The sequence below is a fragment of the Diadema setosum genome, chromosome 4 (assembly GCF_964275005.1).
Source record: "Diadema setosum chromosome 4, eeDiaSeto1, whole genome shotgun sequence".
In the NCBI taxonomy this organism is placed as follows: domain Eukaryota; kingdom Metazoa; phylum Echinodermata; class Echinoidea; order Diadematoida; family Diadematidae; genus Diadema; species Diadema setosum.
In genome coordinates, this window is record NC_092688.1 from 18,474,495 (window position 1) to 18,494,058 (window position 19,564).

A 19,564-nucleotide genomic window follows, 5' to 3' on the forward strand; every position below is an offset into this window, starting at 1 on the left:
TTCTGACTTGTTTGAACAAAAAATGTATCTGATGAGCAAATGCATCTCTTTCTGTTACTGTCTCTGATAAATGTTTTGTGTGTGGCTTGTCATAGATGATCAGAAACATTTTTTTTTTTTTATATATGCATTTTGTGGCTGTAGATGTGCTGTGTAATATTCTGTGTGTTTATTTATTTGATGTGTCATTTTGTTCATTCGGCTGTGTGCATTTCCCTTTAATGGTCCCTCCCCTGTGTTTTGATGTAGGAATTCGTACTCATTCCTCATGCGAATGAATGGGAAAAGGAAAGTGTAAGTATCCCCATACTTAACTTTGGAAACAACCAAACTAAAACTGAATCGAACTAAAATCTCAGCTATGGAATGCTCAACTAACCTCAGCTTTGTACATTTCCATGTGGCTAACACCCCATGACTGAAATGCAAGATGAGATCATTCTACAGTGTTTTCGGTCATGATTTTTTTTTTTTTTTTTTTTTTTTTTAGTTTTTGGATGCATCTCTTGGGTGGTGGCTTTTACTAGGTGTGTTGATTCTTCCTGTCTTTGGCCATCTTTAACCTGGTTACCATGACTGTTGTTAACTCATGATTACACATGATAAACAGTGTAATAACAGTCAACATGGGTATACCCATATTCCTTTTGATGCTTTTTTTCTTCCTTTTATTTTATTAGTTGGGACAGGGTTAGATGTTTCCATTCATACCTTAACCATCATGTTCATTTTGTGAAGGAATTACTCCTGTGGGTTTTTGGTTCCTACAGCTTATGTGGTTCATTCTGGGCTAAGTGAAACCTATAGCTCATCATCAGTTAGTTCTATTCCCTCTACAATTTCCTTCATAATCATGTCTGTGTTTTTCAGGTGGAGCTAATGTGATAAACTTTTCCATCTTTGGTCATCTGCCTGATTGTTTTGTTGTTGTTATTGTTGTTGTATTTTTTCCATATCTTGAAGTCAAGTTTGTTTTTCCCCATTTGTCTAAATGTATGAGTGTTTCATAGACCATTCATTTTATGATAAGTTTGTAGATCAAGAAGCTGATAAGTTGCATTTTGTGCAATGAAATCATATACATTCTACATCCTACGCCGTTGAGAGAAGATATTAAATGAAAGCAAGAACAACGACCCTTGACATATTGGTATGGAAATGCCTGGATGATTCTTTACTTGAGTGTTAGGCATTGTATGGAGTGAAGGGGAAAAAAGTGATATAGAAGAAGAAGAGGAATAAGAAAAAAAAAACAGGCTGAAGTCAAAGCACACAGAAAGAGAAGGAAGGAGAAGAAGGAATGGAAAAAAAGAAAAGATACTTTGTGAGAGCATTGTAAATTCCTTCAATCAAATTGTGTCATTTTAGTAGCACAAGTAAGAATGTTGTAGATTTGTTGTTTTTTTTTCACCTTGAACTCATGTAGCAATACAATGAAATACAAGTGATTAGAATGTTTGAAATGAACAAATTATTCCTGTTTCAATACCACATGACTTAAGGAATATGTTCTGCAATTTAGAGGGAAAAATGTAATGACCATGTCATTTGTACCAAGGAGTGAAGAAAATGACAGCTAGGTTTAGGGCATTGTAATTAAGCTATAACATTGTCAAGATATTTTTAGATTCAATGTTTGTCTTTTTGTTTTTGTTTTGTTTTTGTTTTTTCATTGCTTGCTGAATATCTAGATACTTTTTAAATCAGTTTAGTTGTTGCATGTGCATGCTTGCATGTTTTAAAATTTTCACCATTCTTCTCTGCCTGCAGCAATAGATTTTTTTTTTTCATTTGCATCGCAGCTTCAAATTTGCCTTGCCACTTTTTAATTCACTTTGCCACTTCTTAATTCACATTGCCACTTCTTAATTTGCATTGTCACTTTGGAATTGCCTTGCCACTTTTTAATTTGCGATGCCTCTTTTTAATTTGCCTTTCCATATTTTGATGTATTTACTTTGTTTGTTTCATATCCATACATGAGCAGCATTTGAATTGTTATTGGCAATACACTGAATTGCGACTCAGCCGGTGGTGTTGCTACATTATTTCATTCTAGCCAAAGTTTTGCATATGATTTCTTCATTTCCTGGAGGAAGGAAGATGTGTATTTTCCACATAGGTTTTTTTTTTTTTCCTTAATGAGCTTCACTTATGCTGCTTGATAACACAAAATGCATTTATGCAGAGAAAAGAAAACAACACACAAATGCATGTAGGAGAGTGACAACTCAATATATCATTCTTCACAATTAGTCAAACAAAATTTGTATCTTATTATTAACATATCACTGCACCCACCCTCATCTTCTATCTAAAGTTATTTCATTTTGCCAAGAAAAATAAATGCTGTAGTCACATGCATGGGTTTCCTGTATTTACCAATCAAAACTATCCGTACACATGCACACACAGACACACCACACTTTTTAATGGTTTTTCAGTAATCTTTATTTGATTTCTATAATTTTAGATAACAAAACATTCATCTTGAATGTATGCAGACAGACACTCATAGATACACACAAACACACAATAATGAAGAAAAATTATGCAATGGAGGCATTAATTCTGTAAGCAGCATAGAATTAGGGTCACAACACATAGTTCCATCCAATAGGAAGACCATACAGTGAATGCAGTGTCCATCTCATGCCTGTCATGCATGGCCATCTCATCAAATTTCGCCTTTCGTAAAGGTGCAGCAAACACGCCATTGCCTCACTGTGGAATTCTGTGTGATGATCGCACAGAAGCCAAGGTGTAGTTGCTGTGTGCAGGCTCTTGGTCTGAGAAAATGATCACCGGTATGATAACAACAACCAAAAAGAAATAAATGCTGTGGCGAATAGAGTGAATTGAACGTTGCTGGGCAACCAAGCTGTGTGCAGTATTAGGGGCAGAGTAAACTTCATGCTTTGGACACAGAAATACGTGTTCCAGGACAATGGCTTTCATCATCAGCAACCTGATGAGGAGTAATTCCAATCCCAAAAGTCAAACTCATAAAATATCCTGCATCATATTAATGCTTATTAATATCATACTCCAATCATTGGGTAGTCGTGGTCATTCATCTCTCATCAAGCCATATAGACGCCACTTTATACATCAATGCACATTACTCTGTCCACCACCAAAGATATTCCCAGAAATGGAAATAGCCCATATGCTTGCTTTTCCTTTTCCTTGGGTTTTTGGTTTTGTTTTTGTTTTAAATTGGCATTATGTCTTGTTTATGCCGGGAAAGTTGTTCTCAAAGTAATACAGAAAGTCGGCATGAATCAAACAGGTGTTTACATACTTCATTATAATCATTAAAGTTGATTATGCTGCTCATCAAAACAAACTTGGAATTCCTCCTAGAATTGTATGCTCTTTCACATTTCATAAGTGGTTCCTCATTACTGTATATGCTATATATTTCGCGGGGGTTTTATTTTCGCGAATTTCGCGAGTCGGGAGCTATTCGCGAAATTAACAACACGCGAAAATATTACCTTCCAAAATGAATCCCTTGCCTTGATGATACGAACATTTCAGTACTAGTATACCATGTCACTGCTTTCCGAACAGACCATACTGGCTAAGCTTGTTTACGTACATATAAGCACGTCCACGTCTACTTACGAATACTGTAACGTAGTTAGAGAGCCAATCCATCATCGCAAGGGGACCACTCGTCACAAATCTAAGGTTAGCGTGATTCAAAAATGTTGAATTCTAACTTACTACGGTGCCGACCGCGGGAAACGTCACACTTTTCCGAGATCTGGACGAGGCCACTCACGCGTATCCCCGCGGGTACCCGCGGGTATACGCGTTCAGTGGACGAGTCCATCCGCCCGCACGGAAAATCCATCCGAGGGAATATGCGTCTCGATTGCCGCGGGTTGGACGAGGGTGGACGAGGGTGGACGAGGGTAATCAAGGGCACATTCCCGTTATTTTTTAATCAAGTTTGATTTTGAAATACATTTTGAAATACATTTCATGGAGTTCCGATTTTGCCACTTTTAATCACATTCCAAATTCAGGAGCTTCTTTTCAATTTAATCAATTTCCGATGTCCAATGCCCTGGACATTGTTCGCTATTTTCTAAGGAAGTAAACCTGCGGAAGTTGTGCGTTGATTACTCAAGTATCAATATTAAAACATCGGCATCGGCCACGATAACAAGGCTTCTAACGACCTGCGTCATCGGGACCGATTAGTGTAAAAGTTGATATTTTTGCGCGACTAATTATTTTTCGCGCTCGTCGTGGTAAGAGTTTCAGCAATATTTAATTGTTCGGAATCTACAGTGTCGAGACATCGACTACGGAATATATTTCAGGAGCGTCTTTTCAATTAAATCAAACTTCAATGCCAACTGCCCTGGACATTGTCCGCTACTTTCTAAGGAAGTAAACCTGCGGAAGTTGTGCGTTGATTACTCAAGTATCAACATTAGAACATCGACATCGGCCACGATAAGTAAATAATAATGCCTTTTAACGACCTACGTCATCGGGCACTGATTTCTTTTAAAGTGGATATTTTCTCGCGACTAAATATTTTTCGCGCTCGGCATGGTAACAGTTCGCGGAAATTTAATTTCGCGGAATCGAGACAGAAACTACGGAACATAAAAGGCAAGCAAAAGTATTCGTGTGCTTTTATTTTCGAGCTAGTTTATGCTTGCGCAAAATTCGCGAAAATTTCAACGGGGCTGTTCGTTATTACGAAGGTTCGCTATTCCGAAGGTTCGTTGATCCGAAACACACACTAATTCCCTATACCTAGAGCAGGGCTCGACACTAACGGTGGCCCGGTGGCCCGGGGCCACCAAAAACGCGCGTCGGGCCACCCAAATTTCAGAAATGAAGATTTCGGTGGTCCAATCGGGCCACCAAAAAGTCGGATAATTGCCTTTACTTTTGTGGATGGACAGCGGTCCCAATCGGCTCCGTAAGATGCTAAAATAAATGTCAGATGTTTGCTTTTTATTCTGGAAATGAATAACGGTAATATTCGACTCCGTATGATACTAAAATATAAGTGTCGGATGTTTGATTTTGCGTTCGGAAATGAATAAGGATAACATTCGGCTCCAGAAGATGCTGAAATAAATGTGAAATGTTAGCTTTGACGTTCGGAAATGAATACTAATAACATTCAACTCCGTACGATGAGAAAATAAATGCCGGATGTTTGCTTTTTATTTTGGAAATGAATAACGGTAATATTCGGCTCCGTATGATACTAAAATAAGTGTCGGATGTTTGGTTTTGCGTTCGGATATGAATAAGGATAACATTCGGCTCCAGAAGATGCTGAAATAAATGTGGAATGTTAGCTTTGACGTTCGGAAATGAATACTAATAACATTCAACTCCGTACGATGAGGAAAAAAAAATGCCGAATGTTTGATTTCACGTTGGAAAGTAAATAACAACATTCAGCTCCAGAAGATGCTATACAGCAAGTGTCGAATGATCCCTTTGACGTTCGGAAATTAATAAACATGATATTCAACTCCATATAGATAGTAAAATAAATACCGGATGTTCACGTTCAGGTGAATGATAAGAATAATGTGTCATGTTTGCTTTTATGTTCGAATGTATATAGCAACAGCATTCAGCTCCGGAAGATGCTAAAATAGATGTCGGATATTGAGTTTGCTCTGACGTTCCGAAATGAACAACAATAATATTCAACTCCATATAGATAGTAAAATAAATACCGGATGTTCACGTTCAGGTTTGAAGTAAATAGCAATAACAGATCAGCTGCGGAATATGCTAAAATAAATGTCGAATGATCCCTTGCCCTTTGACGTTCGGAAATGAATAACAATAATATTCAACCCCGAATGATGATTAAATAAATGTCGGAAGTTTGCTTTAATTTCGAAAGTAAGTAGCAATAACATTCGGCTAAGGAAAATGCTAAAAATAAATGTCAGATGATTGCTTTTACGTTCGGAAGTGAATAGCAGTAAAATTCTGCTCCATACGATGCTAAAATGAATGTCGGATATTTGCTATTACATTTCGAAATGAAAAACAGTAACTTTCAGCTGCGTTTGATGGTAAAATATTTAATGTCTGATGTTTGCCGTGACGTTCAAAAATGAAACACAGTACAATTCGGCTCCGTACAATATTAAATTGTCAGATAATTCATTTCACTTTCGGAAGTGGACAGCAGTAACATTCGGCTCCGTACGATATTAAAACAAATGTTGGATGTTTGCTTTTTTAATTTTAGAATGAATAACGGTAATCTGCTCCGTACGATGCTAAAATGAATGACAGATTATTGCTTTTACATTTGGAAATGATTAACTGCATCAATCGGCTCAGTTAGATGCTAAAATAAATTGGAGATGTTTGCTTTCACGTTCAGAAATGAATAAGGATAACATTCAGCTCCGTAAGATGCTAAAAAGAATGTCAGTTCTTTGCTTTTACATTTGAAAAAAAAAAAATAATAGTAACATTCGGCTCCGTACGGTATCAAAATACTAGTAAATGTTGGATAATTGCTTTTACAATCAGAAATGAATAACGGTAACTTCCGGCTCTTTATAATGCCAAAACAGATGTCGGATATTCACAAATGTCTGCAAATGCTCCCACTCTATCGTTTCAAACGTATAAGTTTTGACCACCTAAATAGGCATCAACTTTTATAATAATCTATAAGCCTATTTGCTAAATCTTAGAACTCAGAATAAAAGATTGAATTTTCTCTTCATTTATTTTAGACATGGGTACATGTATCACTTCATTAATACTTAACATTTCATTTTCTATGTTCAGTAGGACCGATTTAGTATTTCTTATGCTTTTCTTGATTTTTTTTTCGGGCCACCAGATTTTACTTTCGGGCCACCAGAAAATAAAAATTAATGATTTTGGTGGCCCGATCGGGCCGATCGGGCCACCCAAAATAAAAGTTAGTGTCGAGCCCTGCCTAGAGGTTCGTTAATCCGAAAATGAAAAAGGGTCCGTTAATCCGAACATTTCTGGCGTTATTCCGAAGGTTCCTTATTCCGAAGATTCGTCAATCCCAAAATGAAATTCAGAATAACGAATCTTCGGACTAAAGAGCCTTCGGATTAACGAACCTTCGGAATAACAAACTGTAACCGATTTCAACACCGCGAAGATGTCCACTTGTATAGTATGACTTTAAATCAATATTCGACATCGTCAGCAGTTACTGCTTATCAGTCAACATAATGAGTAGCCTTCGCTAAATATTCATACTACACAAATCTTATGTCCGCTAATTATTAACCATCACATATTGACGTCAGATGCTAATATTGTTGTTTCAATCGGACGATGTCCGCAGATCATCAATTAATCTTCGCCATCGCCAAAGGCACGGACATCAGCAAATTTATAATTTCACTGATCTTCGGCATCGTTCGCTGTTTCTTTTTTCACTTTTTTTTTTCACTTGATGTACAAGCGGATATCGTACCCAGAATTAATGTCATGAACACTCAGATCTCATCCGCTAATCACTAATCACTAGGCAGGTGTCCCTACTAATCATTAATCTATTATCAAAATTCCACATCGCCGCTAGATATCAGGTCATAATTCTTCGACATCGTCAACTGCATATTGATATGATCAATCCATTGGCATCATTCGTTGATTATTAAAAAAAGTGACTTGATGTTCGCTATTACTTACTAAAGCAACATTTGTCATTAATCAATTCGTATTAATTCAAACCATATACGGATATTGTCCGCTGATCGTTGATAGCTTCGACATAATTATCGTTCTCTGGTCATTGATTTTATCAACCCGCGGACATCATACACCAACTGAACGTTCATCCAGTTCGCGTATTTCGACATTGTCCGTTGAAAATTTTATCAGCCTTCAACATCTTCCATTAGTTAATCACATTGTATTACCCTTTGTCCGTTAATTCATAATTAAAACCTTTCTCGTCGTCCGCTATTCCTCATTTTTATCAATTATACACGGGCATGTTATTGTTATTCTCCTATCAAGAATTTATTGGGCAAGCAAACTTTGTAAACATTAGCTAGAGAGAACATGATTATCGCATCAGCGAACCTTACATGCATGCAGTGGCGGATCTAGAGGGGGCGCAACCGGCGCACGCCCCCCTTTAATTTTCGTCAAAACAAAGAAGATAAAAAGAAAAACCTGCAATGAAACCCGGAAGTGGCACCAGAAATTTTAGTCACGCCCCACCCCCCCCCCCCTTTACAGAATTCCTGGATCCGCCCCTGACATGGGTACAACGAAAATTACCCCCTCAAAAAAAAAAAAAAACAAACAAAAAAAAAACAACAAACAAACAAAACAAAACAAACAAACAAAGAGACAAACAAACATACTAAGATTTAATCCTATATTGTTACTTTGAATATTTCACGTTCTGTCTGTGTTTCTTTTCTGTATTATGATTATCTCTTGCTTCCAAACTAAGAAATAAACGATGCCAATAAACTATCAATCAAAAATAAACTTATTATCTTAATTGCCTGGAATATGTATATATTTATAAAAGTTTGTTTATCCGAGAAAAAAAACCTAAAACAAACAAACCAAGGTTCGATACTCCAGAACATTTCATTTTTGTATTAACGAACCGCTCTACTCACTGAGCCAACACAACTCCTATATTGGTACTATTTTTGCCTCCGCCACGAAGTGGTGCCGGAGGCATTAATTGTCTATATTTTGGCATGAAAGAATAATATAAAACAGAATAGCTGTGCACCATGAACGGTGAAGTTCCTCTGATTGCTAGTTTAGTTTATTTTCTGATCAACAGTCGATTAGTTTTCTGCTTGTAAAAGACACGAGGATTCCTCGTCGAACGGAAGCTATTTATACTATATAGTACGTCGTTCATGTGTTGCATTCAAAATGGCCGCACACAACAGCGCATCTGCACACAAGTCATATATGGATTGCATGACCAAGTTATACGGAATATCGTGCTTGTGGCAGAGTGATTTTCATTTACAGGTAATGACGGTACTTAGGCCTGCAGGGTAAGGGAAACTTGCCGAAACTATCACAAATTATGTTTACCAACCAAAAGAAAATGAAATTGCTTGAATAAAATGAATGCCAATATCGTTTCAATAGTTTCGGATGTGCGTTAAATGTACCAGGGATGTCTGTCAGGGAAGTGACCGAGGTGTTTGTCACTTTCAACGTGTTGTCCGTCAAAAAAAAAAAAAGAAAAAAAGAAAAAAAAGCGACTGTGGTGTGCCACAAAAACCACGTGTGGTCAGTCAAAAAAATGACCATGACGCACCCATGTCCACCGGTAGTGGAGTGTATCATTACATTGACAAATGCATTATTTGAAAGAAAGAAAAAAAAAGGGGAAAAAAAAAACTTTTAAAACATGCCAATGGTCTTGGCTTGGGTTTCCGACTTGAGCTAGCTTCGGAAGCTTCTTTCCCTGTTCATTCCCCAGGAATCAGATTGTTTATGACTTGCCGGAATGCAAGCTAGTGCGCGCGGTGTCTGGTCTCAACCAAAGAGGTGGAGAACCTCTTTGATCTCAACTATGCGCCCTCCCCGTTCCCAGGGTGATGCGTGGCTAATCATGGGAGTTTTGTCGTTTCTTTTCTGTGTGTGTGGGTTTTTGTTTTTGTTTTTGTTTTGTTTTTTGTTTTTTGTCAAAATGTTATTCACACGCAGTTTAGCTACCTTCTCCTGACGGGTGCTGTTCGTTATTCCGAAGGTTCGCTATTCCGAAGGTTCGTTATTCCGAAGGGCCGTTTATCCGAAACACTGAGGCAAATTCCCTATACCGAGAGGTTCGTTAATCCGAAAATTTGTGGCGTTATTCCGAAGGTTCGTTTCTCTGAAGATTGGTTATTCCGAAAATGAAATTCCGAACAATGAACCTTCGGAATAACGAATCTTAGGAATAAAGAGCCTTCGGAATAACAAACCTTCGGAATTACAAGCTATAACCCTCCAGACAGCCTGTTTTTGTTAGGTTTTTGTTAGAATTTGGTTCCTTTAGGTTCTTCAAACAAGGTTTTATTTGAATTTGGGGTGAATTTCCTCCGTGAATATTTGGCAAGATATTTCAACTTGCCGACGATTTAGCCTTCTGATTGAATATCAAACAAAAAGAAGTGATATCGGCAAGTATCAAACCATACCAAACGTTTGAAGATGAGATCCACCCAAAAAGAAAAAGGAAATAAGAAAAAGAAACGATAAACCACTACAGAACGTTCAGAAATTATCAAAATCGGTTAATGAATGAGGATATGTTTTTCTTCGTATTTTACATGTGCCAAACATGACGGCGATACGTCTAATATCATAATAAAGAAGGTAGAGATCCCAGAACAGGGGTTCTGGAAGGGACTAATATAACTTGGTCTTTATCACTGTTTATAGGATTAATATCAAATATCACAATGATATGGATACATTGTTACTTATAAAGTTTGATGTTCAAACACCATTGTGAATCACATCCCATGTACAATATACGACAACCAGGGCCTACAACGCATAAATGTCATATATTGCATTTGCATAAATGTTATACAAGTACAATATAGTGTATTGTGTGTGTGTGTGTGTGTGTGTGTGTGTGTGTTTCCGAACGTTCATGATTGTTCTTGCGTTGGCTTTCACGTTATTACGAATTATTATTATTATTATTATTATTATTATTATTATATTTCTTTTTCAGACTGACTTATCACAAGGGCAACATTAGTTAAGACATGTACGCAGTGTTTCTATAGCACAACGAAGTAGTGTTCGTATGATATAAGATGAAAAGAAAGAAAGATATAAGAAAGAGAGAAAGACACATGAAAGAAAGACACATGATATAAGAAAGAAAGAAGACAAAATAAAAGAAGGAAAGGAAGATAAGAAAGAAAGACACATAATATTAGAAAGAAAAAAAAAGACACATATTATCTTATATCTCTTTCACTCGCTCTCATTTCCAACCTCATTTAATAATAGAATTATTGGCGAGTTACTAAAACAAGCACACACACAAGCACACACACGAACACACACACAAGCACATATGCATTATAACAATTTCACAATAATATTGTAAATCGTGAACAAACTAAAATAAACGACCAGTAGGCACTTTTTCTGTCTCAGTTCAGATGTGTACACTTTTAATCTGTAATTCAACGAAGATTGTACATCGGAAGCATTGTAATTAATCAAACATCATTTACAGACATTTTCATTGCAAAAAAAAAAAAAGAATACACATGCGATCATACGATGTCACAAAGTCTGAAAAAAAAAAAAAAAAAACTTCAGTGGTGGGAGTGGTCGATGGTTTGGTAGGTAAGAGAGTCTTTGGCGTGAAATTACTTCAGTTTCCTTGCGTACATGTCTATCGCGATGCGACACCGCCGTGCGGTGTGTCGAAGTTCACCTTCGGGGACCCCCCACACTGCCGGGACACGCTCGAAAATGAATGCCAGTCGGCCGCTGTCCAGAGCAGCCTTGCCTCGAACTCCAGCGCAGTTTCCATCCCGGAGTTCTTCCCTTGTGAACAGGCGCTTGGCCACTCGAACCGCAAAGTTCGTCACAGAACAGCTGCATGACCGCAGAAACTGCATTTCTCTTTCTGCCACAGCTGCTGGTGGAGTGGTCGATGGTGGTGAAGGTGTTGATGCAGGTGGCGTTGTCGTGGTTGGAGCGGGCGTTGTCGTGGTAGGAGCGGGCGTTGCTGTGGTTGGAGCGGGCGTTGTCGTGGTTGGAGCGGGCGTTGTCGTGGTAGGAGCGGGCGTTGCTGCGGTTGGAGCGGGCGTTGTCGTGGTTGGAGCGGGCGTTGTCATGGTTGGTGCGGGCGTTGTCATGGCTGGTGCGGGCGTTGGTACAGGTGGCGTTGTCGTGGTTGGTTCTGGCGTTGGTGCAGGTGGCGTTGTCGTGGCTGGTGCGGGCGTTGTTACAGGTGGATTAGCGGCCGTTGATCTAAAGTACTTTTCCATCAGTCTCCGCATCTCCCTCATTTCCTCGATGATGACCCACAGCAAAGCTTCTTGCCCATATGACGCACTAGGCTGGGGAACCGTTGGCTGCAAAACCGGCGACGGAGGCACCAGCGATGGCGAGGAAGTAAACGACGGCAAAGGCGAGGCAGGAAACGACGGCAAAGGCGAGGCAGGAAACGACGGCAAAGGCGAGGCAGGAGATGACGGCAAAGGCGAGGCAGGTAAAGACGATGGCGATGGTAAAGGGGAGTACGGCATTGAAGAGAGTGATGTGAATGACACATCAGGAAAGTAGGAATCACCCGGTGTTGCTGCAGGGGGTGTCCCTCGTGGCACGACTCTCGCATACACTTGGGCTGCCTGCTTCGCTACAAATCTCTTAGCCGGTGGCTTCGGGACTGTGGGCTCGACTGCGTTGTTCTTCTTCGTTGTTTGTGACTTCTTAGCCGCAGGTGTCTTTTTTCTCGTTGTAGCTGCCGCGAGTCTATTGGCCTCGGCGACACGGGCCTCTCGGTCGAAGTTCCGGATTGCACTCGGGTTGTCTGTATGGAGAAAACATTAAAGACCACAGTTAAACAGAGCTTACAAACCTGTGGTCAGAAATTCCCCTTACAAGATTGAGAAAGCGGATAGGGGATAAGTGACAGAAGAAACAGATTGAGAGAGAGAGAGAGAGAGAGAGGAAGAGAGAGTATTCTTTTGCTTCAAGTGTGTTGGGAACACCACTTGGATAGCCGTATTAGGCCAAGGAAAGAAGGAAAAGAATTTGAAAGAAGTAGAAAGAAATAAGACACATTATATACATGTATAAAAGTAAGGTAATTAGAAGTCATTGATCATAATAATCATAATAACAGAGAGTTGAAGAAACAGATCGAAAGAGAGTGAGAGAGAGAGAGAGAGAGAGAGTATTCTTTTGCTTCAAGTGTGTTGGGAACACCACTTGGATAGCCGTATTAGGCCAAGGAAAGAAGGAAAAGAACTTGAAAGATAGAAAGAAATAAGGACACATCAAATACATGTATAATAGTAAGGTAATTAGAAGTCTTTGAACATAATCATTATAATAACAGAGAGTTGAAGAAACAGATCGAAAGAGAGTGTGAGAGAGAGAGTATTCTTTTGCTTCAAGTGTGTTGGGAACACCACTTGGATAGCCGTATTAGGCCAAGGAAAGAAGGAAAAGAACTTGAAAGATAGAAAGAAATAAGACACATTATATACATGTATAAAAGTAAGTTAATTAGAAGTCATTGAACATAATAATCATTATAATAACAGAGAGTTGAAGAAACAGATCGAAAGAGAGTGTGAGAGAGAGAGAGAGAGTATTCTTTTGCTTCAAGTGTGTTGGGAACATCACTTGGATAGCCGTATTAGGCCAAGGAAAGAAGGAAAAGAACTTGAAAGATAGAAAGAAATAATATATACATGTATAAAAGTAAGGTAATTAGAAGTCATTGAACATAATAATCATTATAATAACAGAGAGTTGAAGAAACAGATCGAAAGAGAGTGAGAGAGAGAGAGAGAGAGAGAGTATTCTTTTGCTTCAAGTGTGTTGGGAACACCACTTGGATAGCCGTATTAGGCCAAGGAAAGAAGGAAAAGAACTTGAAAGATAGAAAGAAATAAGACACATTATATACATGTATAAAAGTAAGGTAATTTAACTGTCATTGAACATAATAATCATTATAATAACAGAGAGTTGAAGAAACAGATCGAAAGAGAGTGTGAGAGAGAGAGAGAGAGAGTATTCTTTTGCTTCAAGTGTGTTGGGAACACCACTTGGATAGCCGTATTAGGCCAAGGAAAGAAGGAAAAGAACTTGAAAGATAGAAAGAAATAAGGACACATCAAATACATGTATAATAGTAAGGTAATTAGAAGTCATTGAACATAATAATCATTATAATAACAGAGAGTTGAAGAAACATATCGAAAGAGAGTGTGAGAGAGAGAGAGAGAGAGTATTCTTTTGCTTCAAGTGTGTTGGGAACACCACTTGGATAGCCGTATTAGGCCAAGGAAAGAAGGAAGAGAACTTGACAGGAAGAAAGAACAATACAGGAACAGGAAAACCTGAAGGGTTGTGCAAAGTCAAGAAATCAGCGTACGTGGAAACTCACCACTCTGATACAGCAAAGTAGCGGAAAGCTTCTTAGCGCCATATTGCACTCGCACATTGTCCCCTATCTTCACTGGCGCTTTCGTCAATAGACATTTCCACGGAAGGATGCTTGTTGAAAAGTCTTCTTCAAAAGCTACCAGAATCTCTCGGTAAGACGTTTTGGTTCTCGAACGTGGCATGATGATTTATGGATGAGACGAATATCAGAAGGACGCAGAGTAGACGATTTTCAGGGGTACGCGGAGTAGAATGATAATCCAATTATAATTTTGATCACCTTATATACCTTTTGTGCAAACCTGCCGAACCTGCCTTTAGAATTCGGGATTGGTTAGGGTTCGTGATTGGTTAAAATTGAACAAGTAATCAAGAAATTTGCATAGAAGCAACCAACCAATTACAGAGCCCGACCAATTAACCTTACTAGATACCCTAGTGGTGGCTGACAAACCAAACAAAAACAACACTGAAATCGAACAAGCCGCATAGCATTGTTTAGATTAATCCGCCCACGTGCGGTGATCGCGCCCATTGATCGCTCTTCCCATTGAATGCCCAGCTGGCTTATGCGTAGTGACCCAAACTAGGCGGCATGTCTTGTCTACATCAATGAAAGGGACAAAGCGAGGAGAAGATATATATCCATGTGTATATATATATATATATATATATATATATATATATATATATATATATATATATATAATATATATTAAGAGAGAGTTCACAATCATGTGAGTGAGTTGTGTGGGAATGACATGCTCACTTGTCCATTTGCTGCATATATATATATATATATATATAAGCGACATCACTTCATTGTGAGATTGTTATCACTAAGGAAACATCAATATATATATTTTTTTTTACTTAATCAACCAGAAAGGAAGTATATTCCGGGTGTTAACCAAATTGCTTCACAGATAAAGACAAATATGGTGAGTTGTGTGGAAATGACATGCTCACTTTTCCGTTTGCCTTAAAATGGGCCGAAACTCAAAGGTTCTTGAACGAAAGAAATGTCACTCAATACTAGAAGACCTCAGAAGTGAATAAACGTGACAATGTACCCTCAAATTGCCATGTGATACTCACATGGAAACATAAAGTCAGTATTTTGCCAATTTATGTATATTATGAATTAAACAAAAAAACACTCAAACACACAGTGCACACACACAAAACTGTCATGACCACTGACATCTTCGGGGAAAAAAAGGATAATAAGGTCGGTTGTAGTAAAAGCAGACAAAAGAGAAAGAGAAAATCCAAAGAAAAACAATAAGAGTAGTTACAAATCATACAGAAACACCTCGGGAAACATTATTCTACCTTCAGTTGTTTGCACTTAATTGCAACTTATGCTATATACATCCTTGTAAAACAGCCCCTCATATTATGTCCATTCGATTTGTCAAGAGCATTGAAAGCGACGAAGCATATTTCTACCATTAAAATCCTCATCCCGTCAAGATCGTTTTACTTTACACAAGGAAAATTTGTGTTACATACACGCTGGTTTGCTAAACATACTATAATACGTCACCCATACGTATATTGTGCGACGGTGTTAACCGAACTACGAGGTGAACGTAACAATGTCAACTGTGTATTTGCTTTACTTTATATTTCTTGTATCTTGTTAAAATTTTTGAAGCGCTTTGTGTGTGTTTAGAAAAAGCGCTATATAAATCTGGGTTATTAACTACCAATTGTGCTAGACTGTAATGCAATAGAGGAATGTTATAACATGGAATATGCAGATCAACAACAAAATTCATCTTCTCTTTATTATGAACAGCATAGTATTTTTCACTCATTTATAGTTTGCCTGTTTTATCTATCTTTCTCTTAATCTCTTTTTAAGCGTATCTTTCCATAATGAACGTAAAATCTCGAGTTAGAATTCAGCGGTAAAACCAATAGCAATTTTTCTTTCAAACTTTTTTTCCACCTCGTTCGTTCCATTGTGTGTGTGTGCGTTATTTTGTTGTTGTTTTTTTTTACGCATACTGTAACCTAATGTAATGGTATGATTCTCATCTTGTTCTTTATTTGAAATGAGAACTTACAACAAATGAGAAGCATATTCTAATATATGAATATACATATATATATATATATATATATATATATATATATATATATAAAGATAATGTAGCCCAACTTAACTAGAATATTTTGCACTGGTGATTGACGCGCTCACTTATGAAGTGATTGACGTGTCCCCCCCCCCACCCCCCCCCCCACCCTAGCGAGATCATTGTAGCTCACCGACATTGAAACAATACTCTTCATGCTTGTTTAAGTGAACTGCTTCCTGCCCAAGCCAACTATGAACACAGGGTATTCTTTTTCACTCTAAAATAATGAAGGAGCGAACTTTCAGCTCTTATCTAAGTCCTATTATCATCATGAAGTCATGCCGCCTTTTGGTGAGCTGTAATTCAGCCTTGCTGAACTGTTCAATGTCAACTGTTCAATGTCTGCAACACAGAAACCGAACAAGCCGGTAGAGCATTGTTGAGATTAATCCGCCCACGTGCGGTGATCAACGCGCCCATTGATCGCTCTTCCTATTGAATGCCCAGCTGGCTTTGACCCAAACTAGTCGGCGGCATGTTTGTCTACATAATATTATTGAAAAGGGGAAAGCGAGGAGGAAGGAGTGGGGGAGGGGGGGGGGGGGGGCTCCTTTTGACACTATGTAAAGCATTATAACCTGATATATATATATATATATATATATATATATATATTTGTGTGTGTGTGTGTGTGTGTGTTATTGTGAAATTGTTAACACTAAGGAAACATTGATATTCTTTGTTGTTGTTTTTTTGCTTTATCAGCCATAAAGCAAGTATATTCCGAGTGTTAACCGAATTGCTTCACAGTTAAAGACAAGCGTATTGCATTGTCCCCTTGTAGGTATAGTTTTGTGCTCTCGCGCCTTTGCGTTGAATAGAGTTGGCCAGAAAAGGTAATTTCACCCACTTATAGAACAGGCGACGTGTATGTTATGCGCGTGCTTCTCATGTAGACAACGGGTGTAGATCTATGAAGTCTAGTTTTCACGTCCACTATCAGAAAAAAAACACAACAACACTGCAGTTATTTTTCTATGTGAAAATAATTCATTTCCATTATCCAGTAGAAACAATGTAGCTATGCAACTGATAGGTTATTGACAAATTGCCCTAAATCGACGTAAATAAGCACTCAGTGTCCGAGGAGCAGGCACTAACAATCTAAAAAAAAAAAACATGGCGTACATAATCGAGCAGGATTCGAAAATAGCCTCCTGACCTTCTCTAAGGAAGAATTTCATGAATTTGAATGATTACGCAGTATACCCGTTGCATGCTATATAAGGATTAGAACCAACACTTGCTTGTCGGGCGAAAGTTTGTTGGTCTAGTGGAGATGACGCCTTCATGAGGTCGTCGGTTCAAAACCTGTTCGAGTTTGTACGCCCTTGATTGTTTTTTGCCATGGCTACACTTAAAAGACTGATCAATTCAGTGCTTATTTACGTCGATGTAGGGCAATATATCACTCAGTTGCAATGAGATATCTCGAGGCAGAAAAAATTAATTTGAATAAAGTCTATGTGATTAAGAAAACATGAAATCATATTATTTCGGAATTAATAGACAATAGGAGGTAGTAAACTTTCCCAGCATGCTGTTGTTGGGGTAAGGCTGTTGTGACAGCACACGATTACTTTGTTGCAATAAAGAATACAAATTGTATGCACAAACTGGCCTATAAAGCAGATCCGAACCTGTTGATGTTCTAACAATTTGATTCCTTCACTGAAACTTCATTGTCATGACAAGGTGTCCAATCTGTCAACTTGTTGACGGCATGTTATGTAAAACGTATTATTCTTCCCCGATTTCTTAGAGATAATTATATGTCAATGCCTCTTTCGTTTAGCTTGAAATGAAAGCATATTGGATTCTCAGTGTAGTTTCTTTATATTGGTATCCATGATGACGTAATAAAGTGTTGAAGTCTCTTAATCCAGCAATACAGTGATGCTGAAACTTTGAGCAATTTACATTTCAACGTTGCCAGATTTTCGACAAACCTCCACTATAGTATTCTATGATACTGTTTTCACTCAATCAAAGGTTACATTTCGCTTCGGTTTTAAGTGTCCTCTAAAAGAGGAAATCCTGTCCCAATATAAGTTATTCTGAAAAGAAGATAAAATCTTACGAGTTCAAAAGTAAAAACTTGACTGAAATTTGATGAAAATTAAAGACATTTTGAAGTATTGTTAATTTAGGCAAAAGGTACTTGTGCAGTGGGTATGAATATGAAAATGAGACAGCTAATCATGTCATACCCTTACAATTTTCTATTCATCGTGTACCAAAAAATAATGAACACAATTTACGTTTTTTTCATCGATGTCTGTAACATGATGTAATTCCTGGTTGAATAACTTCAATATAGTAATCAGTTAGATATACGAGGATTTGAGCCTCGGCCATAATTGCGTTTGAATGAAAACCAGGAAAGTTCAAAATTTTATGTACAAACTATATATGACTATTTATGGTTAGTCCTTTTTTTTTCCTTGTTCGAATGCACATAACTACTTAGTAGGTGTCCTGGCATGTATTTGTTTCTTTGTAATGACCTGCAAGTTATACATTGTTTTGTATTTTGCCAAATAAATGAATGAATGGATGAATGAAGGATATACGCAAAATGAAAAATGAAAATATGGTGAGATGTGAAGGAATGACATGCTCACTTTTCCATTTGCCGTAAAATGGGCCAAAACTCAAAGTTCTTTGAGAGGAAGATGTCACCCAATGCTAGAAGACCTCATAAGTGAATAAATGATAAAATGTACCCTCAAATTGTCACCTGACACTCATGGCAACATAAAGTCATTATTGTGCCAATTTATGTAAATATGAATAAAAAAACAAACTCAAACACTCAGTGCACACACACAAAACTGTAATGACCACTACCCATCTTCGGGGAAAGAAATGAAAGATAGTAAGGTCGACTGTAGTAAAAAAATAGACAAAAGAGAAAGAGAAAAATCAAAGATTAAATTAAGAGTAGCTACAAATCATACAGGAACACATCGGGAGACGTCATTCTACCTTTAGTGGTTTGCAATTAATTGCAACTTATGCAAAATCTTTATAAACCAGCCTCTCATATTATGTCCATTCGATTTGTCAAGAGCATTGAAAGCACTGAATGTTATTGCTATTTACTTTTGAACGGAAAAGCAAACATCCGCCTTTATTTCATCATCGTACGGAATTGTATATTCTTAGTATTCATTTCCGAACGACAAAGTAAACATTCGATATTCATTTCAATATCTTCCGTTGCTGAATGTTATCCTTATTCATTTTCGAACTCAAATCCAATATGAAGATTTTATTAC

At 37.8% G+C, this 19,564-nt stretch overlaps 1 protein-coding gene across 1 annotated transcript in view; it reads left to right on the forward strand.

Annotated features, from left to right (window-relative positions):
• LOC140227667 (small G protein signaling modulator 1-like) overlaps positions 1-19,564 on the forward strand; it is a 169,734-nt gene that overhangs the window by 104,069 nt on the left and 46,101 nt on the right. The window contains exon 10 of the mRNA XM_072308083.1: positions 250-294. Coding sequence (XP_072164184.1) covers positions 250-294 — 45 coding nt within the window. The remainder of the gene's footprint in view (positions 1-249; positions 295-19,564) is intronic.